Below are 14,797 nucleotides of genomic sequence, written 5' to 3'. Positions count from 1 at the left end.
GTGAGGAGGCACCTGCCTGGGAGGCAGGAACCATGGCTCATTCCGCTCCCCATCTTCATTGCCTAGCATGGTGCCTCACATAGGGACCTTTCTAAATCCTAGAGGAGTGAGTGGACTAAAGCATGACTGTATAACAGTGCCAAGCATTATGCTATGTTATTTCATACATAGCAGCTTTTTGAGTCCTCACAGTAGCAGATGAGGGCAAATTATAGACACGTAAGTAGCGATCCCATAGCCAGGATACAAATCCAGATTGGTTGGGCCCCCAAGGCCATTCATTGCCTTTTTTATCAAACCAGTTTAACATCTTCAACTCCATGAGTTAAGTAGCTGTATCTCTTCAAATGTCCTAGGTACAGCTTAGTAGGAAAAGCCATCAAGGACCTGGCTTTCTTCTTGACATTGCACTAACAAATAGTTTTCTGAGCCACGAGGGGAACAGAGAGGCAATTTAAAGAGACACATTCTTCTGAGTTTTAGAGATTTGGAAAATAGTTTCATAGCCAGTAAAATCCCATTTTTAAGACTACTCCCTAATCTTAAATTTGTAATGATTCAAAAAAGGTTAGGATTTTCACTTTTTGTGTTGAAATTTACTGTTTTATTTTAAACCACCTGATTGACCTCAGAATTGGGAAAGATGTGTTAATTGGGACATTTAGAAAAGAGCCATAAAGAAGCAAGGCATTATGACAGTTATAATGTTTCATTTCTAGTACTTTTCATTTACTCTTTAAAAATTCAATAGATAGTGAAATAATTTTTTTAAGATTTTATTTATTTATCTTTAGAGGGGAAGGGAAAGAGAGAAGGAGAGAAATACCAATGTATGGTTGCCTCTCGTGAGTCCCCTGCTGGGAACTGGCCTGCAACCCAGGCATGTGCCCTGACTGGGAATCAAACCGCGATCGTGTGGTTTGCAGGCCTGCACTCAATCCACTCAGCTACACCAGCCAGGGCGATAGTGAAATAATTTTTGGCAGCCTTTCAAAAGTAGGGAAACCATAGGTAAAAAAACAGTATGGCCAGACCTGTGGCCCAGTAACTAAGCAGGTGCGTTAGTATGGCCTGTCTGCTACAAACACCTGCTCTGATTTTCAGTGGAGATTTGTACAGTTTGGTACATTGTGTGTGAAAGCAATGAACTGTCACAGTGTGACAAATATTCTGTAATTCAGGGTAGCTATATTCCACATTAAGAAGGTTTTCTATGGAATTACTTGTATATCCTTTTGTATATTTTCAGTCACCTCAACAACCATAATAGAGCAGTAATTACTGAGTAATTAATCCAAATGAACGTATGACAATTTAATTTGCTTTAGCTAACTTTGTTTTAGGATCTTTACTGTATAATGTAACGTTTGTTGTCTTTGTTTTTGTTTTTCATCTGTTCTACCTTCACCAGATTGCTTCCTCCACAATTTCCTCAGGAAAAACCAGTGATCAGTGTTTATCCACCAATACGACACCATTTAATGGATAAACAAGGAGTGTATGTTACCTCTCCATTAGTAAACAATGTATGTTTATGGTATATTTATTAACAGGTGTATTACTTTCCTACTAAATATTGTAGAAATCTAAAATGCACTTAAAATCTCAGTCTGGAATCCGTAATTAAAAAAAAATTTTTTCCACTATCATAGCACTGACTCAAAGGTGGTTTTTCAGTGGTGAGGACCTGTTGGTCTTTGAATTTGGGTTCACAGCAGCTCCTCCATAGTTGTTAGGGAGGAATACAATTCAGGTGTGAATTGAAGTTCTCGGGATACATATGTGATTGATTAACATGAGGGACGGAACGATGTGTTCTCAGTATTTACCTTCAAACTTTCCAATTATCACAAATAGTGAAGTTGGAAATATTTCAGCTTCATCATTGACTAAATAGACTTTTAACTTGATTTATGGTGTTGATTTTACTAGAAAAAATTTAAGTTGTGGATTGCTAATATGTTTACTTGACACAACATCCTTTGCTTTTTATTTAATTCTTTACTTGCAAAAATGGATTTCATATTAAGTTTTAGAGTGAAATCATGCTAATGAGACCCTGTAATCTTTTTCTGAAAGTGATTTTGATCGTCCCGTATTGCGGTTGTTTTCAGTTTACGATGCACTCAGATCTCGGGAAGATAATTCAGAGTCTGTTGGATGAGTTTTGGAAGAATCCTCCAGTTTTAGCTCCTACTTCAACAGCATTTCCATAGTAAGTATATTTATAACAAATGCTTGCATGTGCTTAGTTTAATCAAATTAATCAAAATGTAGTTTAAAATTCAAACGATGTTAAAAAGCACTTCTCTGTTTTCTTCATCCCCATCGCAGAAATACATTTATACTTTTCAGAGGCAACATTGTTCTTTTATCTGCTTCTCTGATATTGACCTTCGTCTTTATGATATATACATACTGCTGTCTCTTTCTCCTGTTGTTTTACATGTTATCGGTTGACTTCCTATTATGATTAATGAGAATTTTAGTAATCGTTATCTTTCACAGATCTTCCTTTCTCCTTATCCTCCCAGTGAAATCGTATCATGATTTTTACTTACATTTACCTCGGTGTTTTTATTACTTTGACTCTGTACAAATTTACTGTTGCTGAACCAAATACTTTATCATAATTAACATTTCCCTGTTACAACTTTTTGCTTTTTCTGGAGTTAATTTTATTTGTTCTTTTCACTGGTTTTGTTTTCTTAGATCTCTTTCAGTTTTCCAGCTTAACAGTCTTTTACACTCTCCTGAGGTACATCTGGCTTTCACCTCTGATTGGCTGCAAAGCTGCTCCGTGTCTTAGATTTTTTTTTTTTTTTGACATAATGGCATTCCACTTCCAGGTGCTAAAATCTTTTCTGCTTACTAAGGCTTCATAACAAATTAGCCACAAAGTTGTGGGCACAATGAAAATAGTAAATATATTTGTCGTTCCCCCTAGTCTTCGATTTAGGAAGGGTTCATCACCCTTGTCTCCTCTGCTCGTCACGGGTGGGCCCTCCGCAGAGGCCTTGGCTGCCAGTGTCAGCAGATGTAACTAGACGTGGTCGCTGTGTCCCAGGCGTCCTCATAGCGTAATGGCTGGTTTTGTGGCGTGAGCATCCTGGGAGACCCCTGTGAGAAAGTCATAGTGAAGTAGTTGCATGAAGTCTTTCACTTCTGCCTACATTTGATTTTCTGGGACAGTTGCAAAATCTCCGCCAGGTTCAAGGGGAGGAAAACAAGCTTTTCCTTGTGGTAGCGGAGCGGCATGGTTCTGCAAGAGCAGATGGGACCAGTAATAATGCTGCGAACATTTTTGTAAAATGCAACGTGAACATTTGGAAGTCCATACATTTTGAGACATTTTTGTAAATCTGTAAATACTTAGTAATTGGTACAGGTCAGTATCTAAGTTGATGTGGTTTTTCCACTCAGAACTGTTTATATATGGCTGTTGGTGCTAAGATGTCCAGTGCCATTTAGATTTTTGATCTTTGTAACATGTTTTTGTCTTTAATGTGTTGAAACTACATGGTCATGCAACCTCTTGTTCTTTTCTCTTTCCAGAATACTTCTTGAGTTTTTTGCCCAGTCCTTCTATTTAACTTTAAAGAACTTTTTCTTGGTCACAAGTCAAGGCATGTTCAAAAATGCCTGGACATCTGCTTAGCTAGATGTCAGGTTCACTGGGCATATCAGCCGAGCCCTCATCTTTGCCTCTTGTGTCTGTGTCCTGGAGTCATGGGCCTCAGTAATATTTTTGTTTGTTTGTTCTCTCTATCTTTTCATTTTCAAAAAAATTTAGAACACTTCACAAACTTGTTTATTATCCTTGCTCAGGAGCCACGCTAATCTTCTCTGTACAATTCCAGTTTTAGTGCACACGCTGCCAAAGTGAACACACACGAGTGCTTTTTGTTTAAAAACTATTTCCTGTCTTCTGTCCAGATGGGGCCAGATATTAACTCATTCACTTTATCCAAAAATAGAAGCCAGCAGGTTTGTTTGTTATTTCAAATAAGTTCTACAATAAAGTGCGCATTACTAAAAAGCAGGTTTGATACATCTATACTACAAGATCAAAATAAAGCAAATTGGTTCAGAATTATTGACAGTAATTCAAGGATAGTACAAATATTTTCTCATGCTGATCATATTGTTTTAAATAACTTATGTTATATCTACATGTATATCACTTATATACCTCTAGATAAAAGTAAATTTTTAAGGTAAAGATTAGAGCTTCTTTGAAATAAACAAGCTCATTAGAAAACATTTAACTTAATTTTTAATCTATAATATAGTCATTTAGAGTAAAAATCAAAATGTATAAAGGAGAATGAGCTGGAAAGTAACCCTGCCATTTTTATTTCCCTTGCAATTTAGTTCTCCTCATTGGTATCCAAAGTTGTCTGTTTGGCTGTGAATGTATAGAATTCATACAGACATGAATAGCAGTCAAAATATATAAAGATTTTATGTACATATAAGGAAATACATTCATGTAGTATTTATTCCCTCCTTTTCTGCACAAATGGTAACACCCCACCCCCTGGTCTGGCTTGGAGAGCTTTCCGTGTTGGTCACCTATAAAGCACTTCTTTGTGGCTTCAGAACATTGGGCAAATACATACAGTCCTGTGTGACACAAGCTTTAGTTGCCCTGGACACTAGATCCAGGCGATTTGGAGGTGTCCCCTTGGAGACAGTCTCAAAAGTCAGGCTCCCAATGAGTGTATAAGCTCCTTTCTGGGACTTAGAGCAGGCTGTAGAGGGGCAAGGGGAAGGTGCACAGATGGCAGCCACCAGCTACGGTCCCTGACAGCACCTTTGTCAGCCTCTGGAAGTGCACCAACCCTGAAACCTGCCCCTCAGGCCGAAGCTGCTGCACAAGCAGCTAGACCTCTTTCATAGAAAGACGGGGTGGTTCTTTCTGCTGTCTGCACGGGGCCATCGGGATGGCAGTCTGCCCAGACCCGTCTCTGGGACTGCTGCCGTCCCACTGGACCTAGGAACTCCAGCTCCCCTGGCCCCCAGAGCCAGGCAGTCGGAAGTCATGTCCTGAGTAGACGCCACAAAAACGGTGCACCAGACGTGAGCCCTTGAAAAGCTGTTCCTCAGTTTGCTGTAGCCTTGGGGAGCTCGTGGACGCAAGTCCCATTGGTTTTCACAGCTCGGTAACCAGAGCTCGTCTTCCAGGGCTGGTCTTAAAAGCTGTGCCCAGTGTGGGGGTCAGACCCTTTGCTCCTCAGGGAGAAATTCTGGAGAAATTCTGGGGTTTGTTTTTTAAAAGAGTTTATTTATTTATCTTTAGAGGGGAAGGGAAGGAGAGAGGGAGAGAAATATCAATGTATGGTTGCCTCTCATGTGTCCCCCACTGGGAACTGGCCTGCAACCCAGGCATGTGCCCTGACTGGGAATCGAACCACGATCCCTTAGCTTGCAGGCCAGTGCTCAATCCACTGAGCAACCCCAGCCAGGGCAAATTCTGGGTTTTGAGTTCCCTCCCCATTGTGGGTCGCCCGCGGAGGGAGTAATTTATGGCAAGATTGTATCTCATCCTCTCCTACCCACTTCAGTGTGTGCTTTTCTTACCTGGTATGTAGCTGTCACTCAGCTTTTAGGGTTTCTTTTGGAGGAAATTGTTCCATGTGTAGCTTGAAGATTCAGTGTGTTCAGGATCTTCCTGCATCACCATCTTGAACTAAAACCCATATTGTTATCTTACAAAAACAAACATTGTTTTCTGATTAAATCCCAAGTACATACGCCTGTACTTCTTTTTCCAACATACACTTGTTTTTATGGGTGCATCTTGCTTTTTGTATTGTAACATTTTTAGCAGTTCATCTGTACATTTACTTGTCCTTTAGAAGTTTTAGAAAATCATTCTTGACTTTTGATAATATTTGGTCAACCTCCACTTGAGTAAATTTTCTGGATTAAATGGTATTCACCATTTTCTCTGTGGAAACATTGATTGATACCAGTGGAATGCGCAAAGTTTAATTGTATGTTTTCTAAAACATTTTTCTTTTTCGTGGAAACCAAAAATTGGGGGTGGTTCATAATTTATCAACTTATATAATATTTTGTTTGGTTATATAACTAGTGTTACCTGGTATAAGTGTATTCCATGTATAACTTAGGACCATCATTCGTTGGAACAATTTTACAAATTTACCCATAAATTCTAATCTGGTGTTTCTCTTTATCTTTAGCCTATACAGTAACCCAGGTGGGATGCCTCCTTATGCTTCTCAGGGTTTTCCATTTCTTCCTCCGTATCCCCCTCAAGAGGCTACCAGGACTATCAGTTCTTTATCTGTTGCTGACGCTGTTTCTTCATCAACGACAAGTTACACACCAGCCAAGCCTGCGGCTCCTTCATTTGGCGTCCTTTCCAATCTGCCGTTACCCGTTCCTACAACAGACACGTCAGCTCAGGTCGGTATCTTCAGTTAGCTAAATTTTGTACCTTGGAGCCATTAATTTAATTAACACTTAGTGTATGTCTCCTTGTGCCAGCCACTAAGTTAGGCACAAAAGATAAGAAGATTATCTAATCTTACTTTCAACTCAATTAATGAACTCAGAAAGTCACCAACATATAACGAAATAATTATAAATAAGGAACATCCAATAGAGTAGGAGACATAGTCTGGAGTTATGTTGGAGGCACATTTAAAAGAATGGTCAGTGTCCCCAGGGACCAAGGTAGAACAAGAAGGGAACGTGTGAGACCTTCCTGTTCTCCTAATAGCAGATATTGGCTGCTCAGTTCAAATGAGGTGGATGAGAGGGAGTGAATTTATGTTCTGATACGTGGTGATGAATTTGCCAGAGTGACAGATGGTTACATAAAGCACTGTGACCTCTGTGGAGAGGTAGCAGCATTGACAAAGGCAGGAGGCGGAAACTGGACCGTGTGTTTGTGAAGCTGCCTACAGGAAGGTCTCTGCTGTCCTGTCCTGTAGGGCTCAGCAGGGGCTCAGGAAGTGACCCTGCAGGAGAAGCAGATTCTGCAGTGGCAGCCGTATTCTGGTTGCTGCAGGCGCCCCATTAGTGTAAAACGTTGTGCGGCCCCTAATTAAGCTGGTGACTTGCCATGTGGGACGCTACTGAGGTAAAGACTGATATTTGGCATTTAATATAAAAAGGGATTTAAAGCCTTCATTTTTTACCCTTAGCGAGTATCACCCAACTTTACTAGCTTTAGTGTTTGTGACCATTTAGAGTAAAGACCCAAGCAGACATTGTTTTCCAAAATTGTTCATCGTTGTATTAATATTATGAACAACTACAGTTAGAAGCATAAACAAGATGACAGAGAACTTTTCATGAGTCTTCAGTTTTAAAGTCTGGTACTTTTAAAGATTTTATTTGTTTACTTTTAGAGAAAGGGGAAGGGAGAAAGAGGAGAGAGACATCCATTGGTTGCCTCTGCCCCCAGCATGGGACCTGGCCTGCAACCCAGGTGTGTGCCCTGACTGGGTATTGAACTGGCAACCTTTTGGTTCAGAGGCCAGGGCTCAATCCACTGAGCCACACTAGCCAGGGCATGAGTCTTCCATTTTAAAGTCATCTATATTCAAACGATGGATACACTATTCCTTATCTACTCTACTGTCTCATTGAGCTAGTTTTATAACTGTTTCGACTTTGTCAACTCTAATGTTCTCTGATATGTAATTCTTTTTGTTTAAGAGAAATGTATTAATACATTTCAGTGAAATCCACAGATAATTCGCCACACAGGTCCCAGATAGACTTGAGCCTCTACTAGCCCAAGAGACTGAACAAGGTACTCACACGACACCTGCCCCCCAAAAACCAGTAGCTCTAGAAAGGTACACTGAAAAAAAAACACAGCAAAGAAAGCAGGCAGAGTAAAGAGTAAGAACAGTGTACACTGTGAAGATGAAGATGTGATGATGAAAACCGAATCAATCAAAAAGATGGCTGAAATTCAATACTATTGCAAACTTTCTTTAGATAAACCAGAATGGTTTCGGTTACAAGATGCCAGATGTCCCTGATGCGTTTCCAGAACTCTCAGAACTAAGGTAAGGAACTTGGGGAATAACATCGTTACTCACTGTCTCCTATATTTTTAAATGCAAACCAGATCTTCATATTAATCAGTCAGTTTTATGTCTTACAGGTTGTATTTATTTAGTGACTAGTATTTAGCCAGGGACTTTTCTAGGTGCGGGGAATGATATAGTAATTACCAGGATAACAATGCTCTTTGTCATGTGTGGATTACAGTCTTGTGAGAATTATTTCTTAATACATTATCCCTGGAGATTTCAAAAACTATCTTGGCCTGCTTTAGACCTTTCCATTGTTCCATTAGTAGACAGACATTTGTACATAGAAAAATCAATTAAAGTTCTCATAAAGTAAGAGGAAGGTGATTTTATAGAGCCAAATTTTACTCAGTTTTATGGGAAATAAGTTTGTAGTGTTCAAGTTTAAGGGACAATTTTTGTGGAATACTTCTCTTGGATGGTCCGTGGAAAAAAACCAGGTTTCGTGGCCACTCAGCTTTGGGAAACATTGCATCTTTTCAGTCCCCATTGAAAGTTCATAGTACTCATAAAGCTCTTCTTAATGACACTACCAAATTCAATTTTAGAAAATTTTGCAGTTCTTTTTGTCTTTTTTTTATTATATTTTACTGATTATGCTATTACAGTTGTCCCAATTTTCCCCCTTCCCCCACCCCCTCAGGCAATCCTCACACCTTCGTTCATGTCCACTGGTCATTTGTATAAGTTCTTTGGCTACTCCATTTCCTATGCTGTACGTTGCATCCCCAGGGCTATTCTGTAACTACCTATCTGTACTTCTTAATCCCCTCACCTCTTCACTCAGTTTCCCCCAAATCCCCCTCCCGTCTGGCAAGCATTAGAAAGTTCTCCATATCCATGACTCTGTCTCTCCTCTTCTGTGCTTAGATTGCTTTTTTAGATTCAATTGTTGATAAATAGTATTTATTGCCTTTTTATTTTTCATAGTTTTTATATTATTTTTCTTAAATAAGTTCCTGTAACATTTCATATAATAATGGTTTGGTGACAATGAACTCTTTTAGCTTTTCCTTGTCTGGGAAACCCTTTATCTGCCAGCTCTGTGGCTCCATGTGGGGTGAGCTCAGAAAAAGAACAGTGGCCTTTGCCCTCATTCTGTCTGGTAGAAAGCTGTCCCCAGGGTCTCATCTTGATGCCAGACACTTCCGTTCCTTCCCTGCCCCTGGTGCCCTTCATGCTGCTACCCTGGTGCTGGAGCTCACGGGGAGTGAGTCTGAGTAGGTCTGTGTGCGGGTTCTGTAAGAGGAACTGCTTGGGACTCAGAAGTTTCTTCCGACGACTCGATGCCCACTGGTTTTTGCACCCAGAAGTTATGGGGACTTATTTCCTGAGTCTGGAACCCTGGGCTGAGGGGCCTGGTGTGGGGCTGGGACTCCTTGCTCCCAAGATATTCCTGATTTTTATCCACCACACGTGGGTGTGGGACCAGGCTATTCCATGTCTCCTCTTCTCCTACCAGCCTGAATGGATGTGGTTTCTTTATTTCTGTAGTCGTCAGACTTATATTTAACTCGGTTTTTGATGATTCTGACTGATGGTGGTTCTATAGTTGAGTTGTAATTTTTATGTGGTTGGGTGAGGCAGCGAGCTGTGATTACTGTGCCGCCATCTTGACCGAAAGTCTCTTTAGACTTTGAAATATATCCCGTCAGGGTCGTACAGCCAAATACCCATGAGAAATAGTATAGTTAAAAAAAGAAGTTTAGCTTTTTTTGACCCGATGTTTTACTATCCTTTTAAGAACATAGTGACTTATTTTCTGCTGATAGTCATAAATTAGTGAACGTTTACAGTATATATGGCATACACGTTAAGGGTTTATAGACATTGTAATGCTTGCTACAGCTCGACGAAGTAGCTAGTATTACTGCTGTCACATTACAAAGGATTCTTTTTTTCTTCCTTCCTTTTTAAAAAAACTACTGTGAAAATATCAAAAATACAAAAAGGTGAACCTCTTTGCATGTCTTGCTTCGTATACCATTCTTCCAGCTTTACTTGTAGGAAGTATGGGTACGGGTCATGATTGTTTTAAACCAAATATCAAATATGTCATTTTTACCCACAAGTTCTTCATTAAATTTCTGTACCAGATAAGGACTTTTTCTTTATCATAATCCAATCTACATCATAATCATACCTAACAAAACTAATGATAATTCTTTAATATTAACCTTATTTCCCCAGGGTCTTAGTAATCAAATCTTTTTGTTAGTAGTTTCTTTGAATCAGGATTCAAAATAAGGTCTACCTATTGCATTTGCATACTGTATCTCTTAGTAAGTTTCCTTTAAGGGTGTACTGTTTTTCCCCATCTTTTTATACACACATACATCCCCACACACACTTATCACACATATACAAATATACATAAACATAAATACACTAATATAGATTGCACACATATTACTATGTATTCGTCCAAGGATTGGTGTTTTTCCTATGGGACCCCCCAGATCCTGTTTCTGCCTGACTGCATTCTTGTGGTGCCATTGGAGACATTTCTCTGTTTCCCATGTTTCCTTCTGTTGGTGGCTGTATCTAAAGTTTTGATCAGAGTTAGATTCAGTTTCTATCAAATTGTGTTGTATACCATAAACTTACACAATGTTACATGTCAGTTATCTCAGTAAAGCTGAAAAAAAGATTTGGGCTGCAGTGACGTCCGGTTGTCCTCTTTTTAGGGACGTTAAGGCAGGACCACGTTGACAGTGCCTGAAATGATGCTGGTCCAGAACTTCCTTAAGGGTTGCAGATGTGACTTCCTACTTCCTAAAACAGCTACTTAGTTTTACTGAAATATAATTACAGGAAAGACGAGATAAATGCTTGATTTTTTTCCTCAGTTACCAATTTTCATAATCATGAGTTGTTGCGTAAGCAATCTCCAGAGGTTCTGATAGGCAAGGGGGGTTTTTTTGTTTGTTTTTGTAGATGTTCTTGTGTTACTAAGAACTCATACTATTTAAAAAAGTATATTTGATTATTTCAGTCTATTGCAGTCATTATTCTTTTTTGGCAAAAGTCCTATCTTTAATCAATAGGAAACTCTTCAAGTTGGCTTCTTTATCTTTCTGGCAAAACAAAGTTTCCATGGGCTCACTATGAACATTTCTTTTCCCTGACCTGAAGTCAGCCATTTCTCTGAAAGCTACTTACTCTTTTTCGAAATAACAATACCAGCCAAAAGGTGCCAGAATTACTCTTACACTTTCTTTGGGCAATCGGTCTGGCAGAAGGGTGCTCCGAGCAGTTGGCAGAAGCCAGAGCACGCTCTAAGTGGAAGAGAGGGTCTCAGAGAAAGGATGAGGAGACTCCCAGAGGCGGCAGGATCCAAGGGAGCGAGGTCTGATTTCATAACCCGGAGTTTGCCGGTGCAGCTCACTGGAGTAGCCCCTCGGGACCTGTGTTAGGGACCATGGGTCATTACGCTGCCCATTTAGCTGCAGTGCGGAGATTGTGGTTTTCATGGCAAACTCTAAATTAAATTGATGTAAGTTCTCTGCAGTCTTAGTTTTTGAGCTGTGCTTGTAGGAACCCAATAAATGTTTGCTGGAATCATTCATTCATTCAGTCACTCATTCATATGTTCGATAAATGTATACTTAATGTCAAAAAATATCAATCCCAATATTATTACTATGAATACCAAATGCAGGATAAGATTTTGATGATTTGTTTTTGTTTTTACACTTCTTTTGTCTTTAGGTTATACCACACCAGAGATGTGTAGCCAAATACTATTTTTTTAAAAGTCTCTTCAAATAATATTTTTCTGGATGATTATGTAACATAAGAGAAAAAAGTTTGCTTTGAATTTTAGAGACAACTTTTTCCTTTAATCTTGACTTTTAATCATACATTGCTTTTGTATGGATTTGTAGTCAAAACTAAAGGATATGCCTAGAAAAGTTTAGATTTCATTCTTACCCAGCTGCCTCTTTGACCTGTGGATACTGATGTTTGATTTGGTTTAGTCTTCTAACCTTAAATATGCAACACATATACTCGTCTTTTATTGTGACAGCCACATAGGCTAAACTCGGGAGGTTGAGTCCTGGCCAGTGTGGCTAATTTTGCTGGAGCATCATCCTGTAGACTGAAAGGCTTGATTCCCAGTCAGGGCACATACGCAGGTTCAGGCTGGGGGTTCAGTCCCCTGTCGGGGCACATGTGAGCACTGTCCAATTGATATTTCTTTCACGTGGATGTTTCCCCCTCCCCCTCGCCTTCTCCCCTGCACCCTCTGCTCCCTCATTCCCCACTCCCTCTCTCTTTATCTTTTTCCTCTATAAAAGCCATGAAAAAGTGTCCTTGAGCAAGGATGACAAAAGCTTGGAGTTTAATACTTGATACGGCTGTTCATACACCCCAGTCTTCATAGTCCTACAGGGATTTGACACTGCATTCAGACTACTTTATGTTTCATGATAATTTTATTTGTTTTTAAGGTTCTAATTTCACTTGTGTGTATGCTTAGTGCAAAAATTATTTCAAATCCTATCAGCTGAAGAAAAGTGAAAAGTCATGAGTATTTGTCACAATGCAGAAGAACTGGATGACCGATGCTCATTAACACATTTCCGTCTGTTTCCAGTGTGTCACAACTTACGGACATGAACGAGCAGGAGGAGGTTTTACTGGAGCAGTTCCTGACTTTGCCTCAACTGAGACAAGTTGTGAATGACAAGGACGACTTAGTAAAAAGTATCGAGGAGCTAGCAAGTATGTCTTCCCTTGTTTCTTAACTTGCTTAAGAAGAGTGTTGTTTTTACCTAGAAATAAAACAGAAATTTACCTTACAGGAAAAAATTTGCTTTTGGAGCCCAGCTTGGAAGCCAAAAGGCAAACTGTTTTAGAGAAGGTGAGTTCTCCTTTTGAAGAAATCCGTGTCATTGAAACGTAGGAGGAAACAACATGTTTGCTTTCTCTTTCAGTATGAGTTACTCACACAGATGAAATCTGCCTTTGAGAAGAAGATGCAAAGGCAGCACGAGCTCGGCGAGGTAAGACGGGCGGCGCTTTCCTGCACGTAAGCACCTTCATCTCAGTGCGTGTCGGCCACCCCGCTGCCCCCCGCACCAGAAGGCGTTTGTGACGAGTCTGACTTTGTAGGGCGTGTACCTTAAATGCTAATGAACAGCTCTCAGTTACGAGGTATTACAGGTCATTTGTGTTCGTGTAAGAGCTCATTTGGTTCCAAAACAGAAAAGTATTAAAAGCCCCTTAAATAACTTTTCAGAGAAAGTTACTATGGAATAAAATGTGGCAACAAAAAAACTTTAACTTTAGACTCACTTGTAAGCTCCTGTATAGATACCTTAAAAGAAAAGTGAGCAACTAAAAAAATACATAAATGTGTAATTCATCACAAATAATAAATTTAATGCTAGAAATCTGGTTGTATGAAAAATCAAAAGCATTTTTAAAACTCCACTCAGTTTTGAAAAACTAAATCTGTAAAAATAAAAGACTAGAGGATGTCATCTGTATGTCATATCAGTAACATCGTACTTAACAATATTCTATTTTCTTTAAAATTGGGGTTTCTGGAATGTAAATCCAATGTAATAAAACAACAGGAAAAAATGGTGGTAAAAGAGAATATTTATAATAGATTTCAGATGTGGTCATTCTTTAGAATTAAAAAAATAGCTAACATTGAGCAATTATTATGTGTTTTGCATTGCACTAAGCAGTTGACATATTATCCATTATTTTCCCCAAACCTCTGAGGTGTAGGTATTACTGTTTTTCTGTTTTACAGATAAACTGAAGAGAGGGATAGTAAATAACCTCCCTGAGTTCTGGTAAATAGAAAGTACCAGAGTCAGGAATCAAACACTCCTCCCTCACTGTTAACCTGAAACTCGGAGAGGGCCAGCTGCAATCGTCCTAGATGCACACGAGAGCTTAGTGGATGCCGAAGAAGCTCTTTACAACAGTCAGCATCATTCCTTGTCCAAACTCTTCGTGAAGTCAGGAAACTTTGCCAAATAGCCTAAAAGCACGCTTGAGTAAATGAAGCGACATGTAATATTCATGGACTGAAAGATTTAATATTATGAAGATTTCATTCTTTCCAAACCTGAAAATTTAATATAATAAAAAATCCCGAGAGTGTTTTTTTTTTAATTTTGACTGATTTATTCTGAAGTTTATTGGAAACACCAAGTGGGTAAACACAGTCAGGACAGCTTGAACAAAAAAACTGCATCATTTAAACAGTAGTTTTGTAGGAAGAGAGAAATAATTCTATGGGCCAGACTCCTGGTGTATATGAAATGAGGAACAACTGAGGATTTAATAAATATAATTGGCCCTCCATTTAGGAAAAAGATCCCTACATCAGACCATCACAGTAACATACTCTGCAGGGGTGTCCAACCTGTGGCCTGCAGGCCACGTGTGGCCCAGCATGGCTATGAATGGGGCCCAACAAAAAACCTTAAAGTTACTTAAAACCTTTTTTTTTGCATCAGTTTTTATTAGTGTTTGTATATTGAATGTATGGCCCAAGACAGCTCTTCCAGTGTGACCCAGAAACACCAAAAGGTTGGACACCTCTGCTAGAGTATTTAACTAGAAACCACAAAATTATGAAAAGCAACTGTCTCCTAGGATTTTTTTAAAAAAAATTTATGTAGGAAAAACCCTTTGTAAGCATGATATGATAGGCAGGAGCATAAAAGAAAGAATTGATATGTTTAAAA

General features: G+C 39.3%; 1 protein-coding gene and 1 non-coding gene across 2 annotated transcripts in view; one reads left to right on the top strand and one right to left on the bottom strand.

Moving 5' to 3' along the window:
- The window catches only part of VPS37A (VPS37A subunit of ESCRT-I), a 28,866-nt gene that overhangs the window by 9,122 nt on the left and 4,947 nt on the right, over positions 1-14,797 (top strand). Inside the window, exons 3-9 of the mRNA XM_037055263.1 lie at positions 1,412-1,526; positions 2,115-2,215; positions 6,210-6,435; positions 7,984-8,054; positions 12,682-12,809; positions 12,890-12,948; positions 13,022-13,090. Of these exons, the coding sequence (XP_036911158.1) occupies positions 1,412-1,526; positions 2,115-2,215; positions 6,210-6,435; positions 7,984-8,054; positions 12,682-12,809; positions 12,890-12,948; positions 13,022-13,090 (769 nt within the window). The remainder of the gene's footprint in view (positions 1-1,411; positions 1,527-2,114; positions 2,216-6,209; positions 6,436-7,983; positions 8,055-12,681; positions 12,810-12,889; positions 12,949-13,021; positions 13,091-14,797) is intronic.
- Positions 3,784-3,886, bottom strand: LOC118993259 (U6 spliceosomal RNA). The gene has a single exon (XR_005067815.1). It is a non-coding gene; the product is annotated as a U6 spliceosomal RNA (small nuclear RNA).

The sequence above is a fragment of the Sturnira hondurensis genome, unplaced genomic scaffold (assembly GCF_014824575.4).
Source record: "Sturnira hondurensis isolate 20B ecotype Veracruz unplaced genomic scaffold, ASM1482457v3 Scaffold0008640, whole genome shotgun sequence".
NCBI lineage: Eukaryota > Metazoa > Chordata > Mammalia > Chiroptera > Phyllostomidae > Sturnira > Sturnira hondurensis.
Note: the sequence above shows the minus strand (reverse complement) of the source record. Positions and strands in the feature narration are given on the sequence as shown.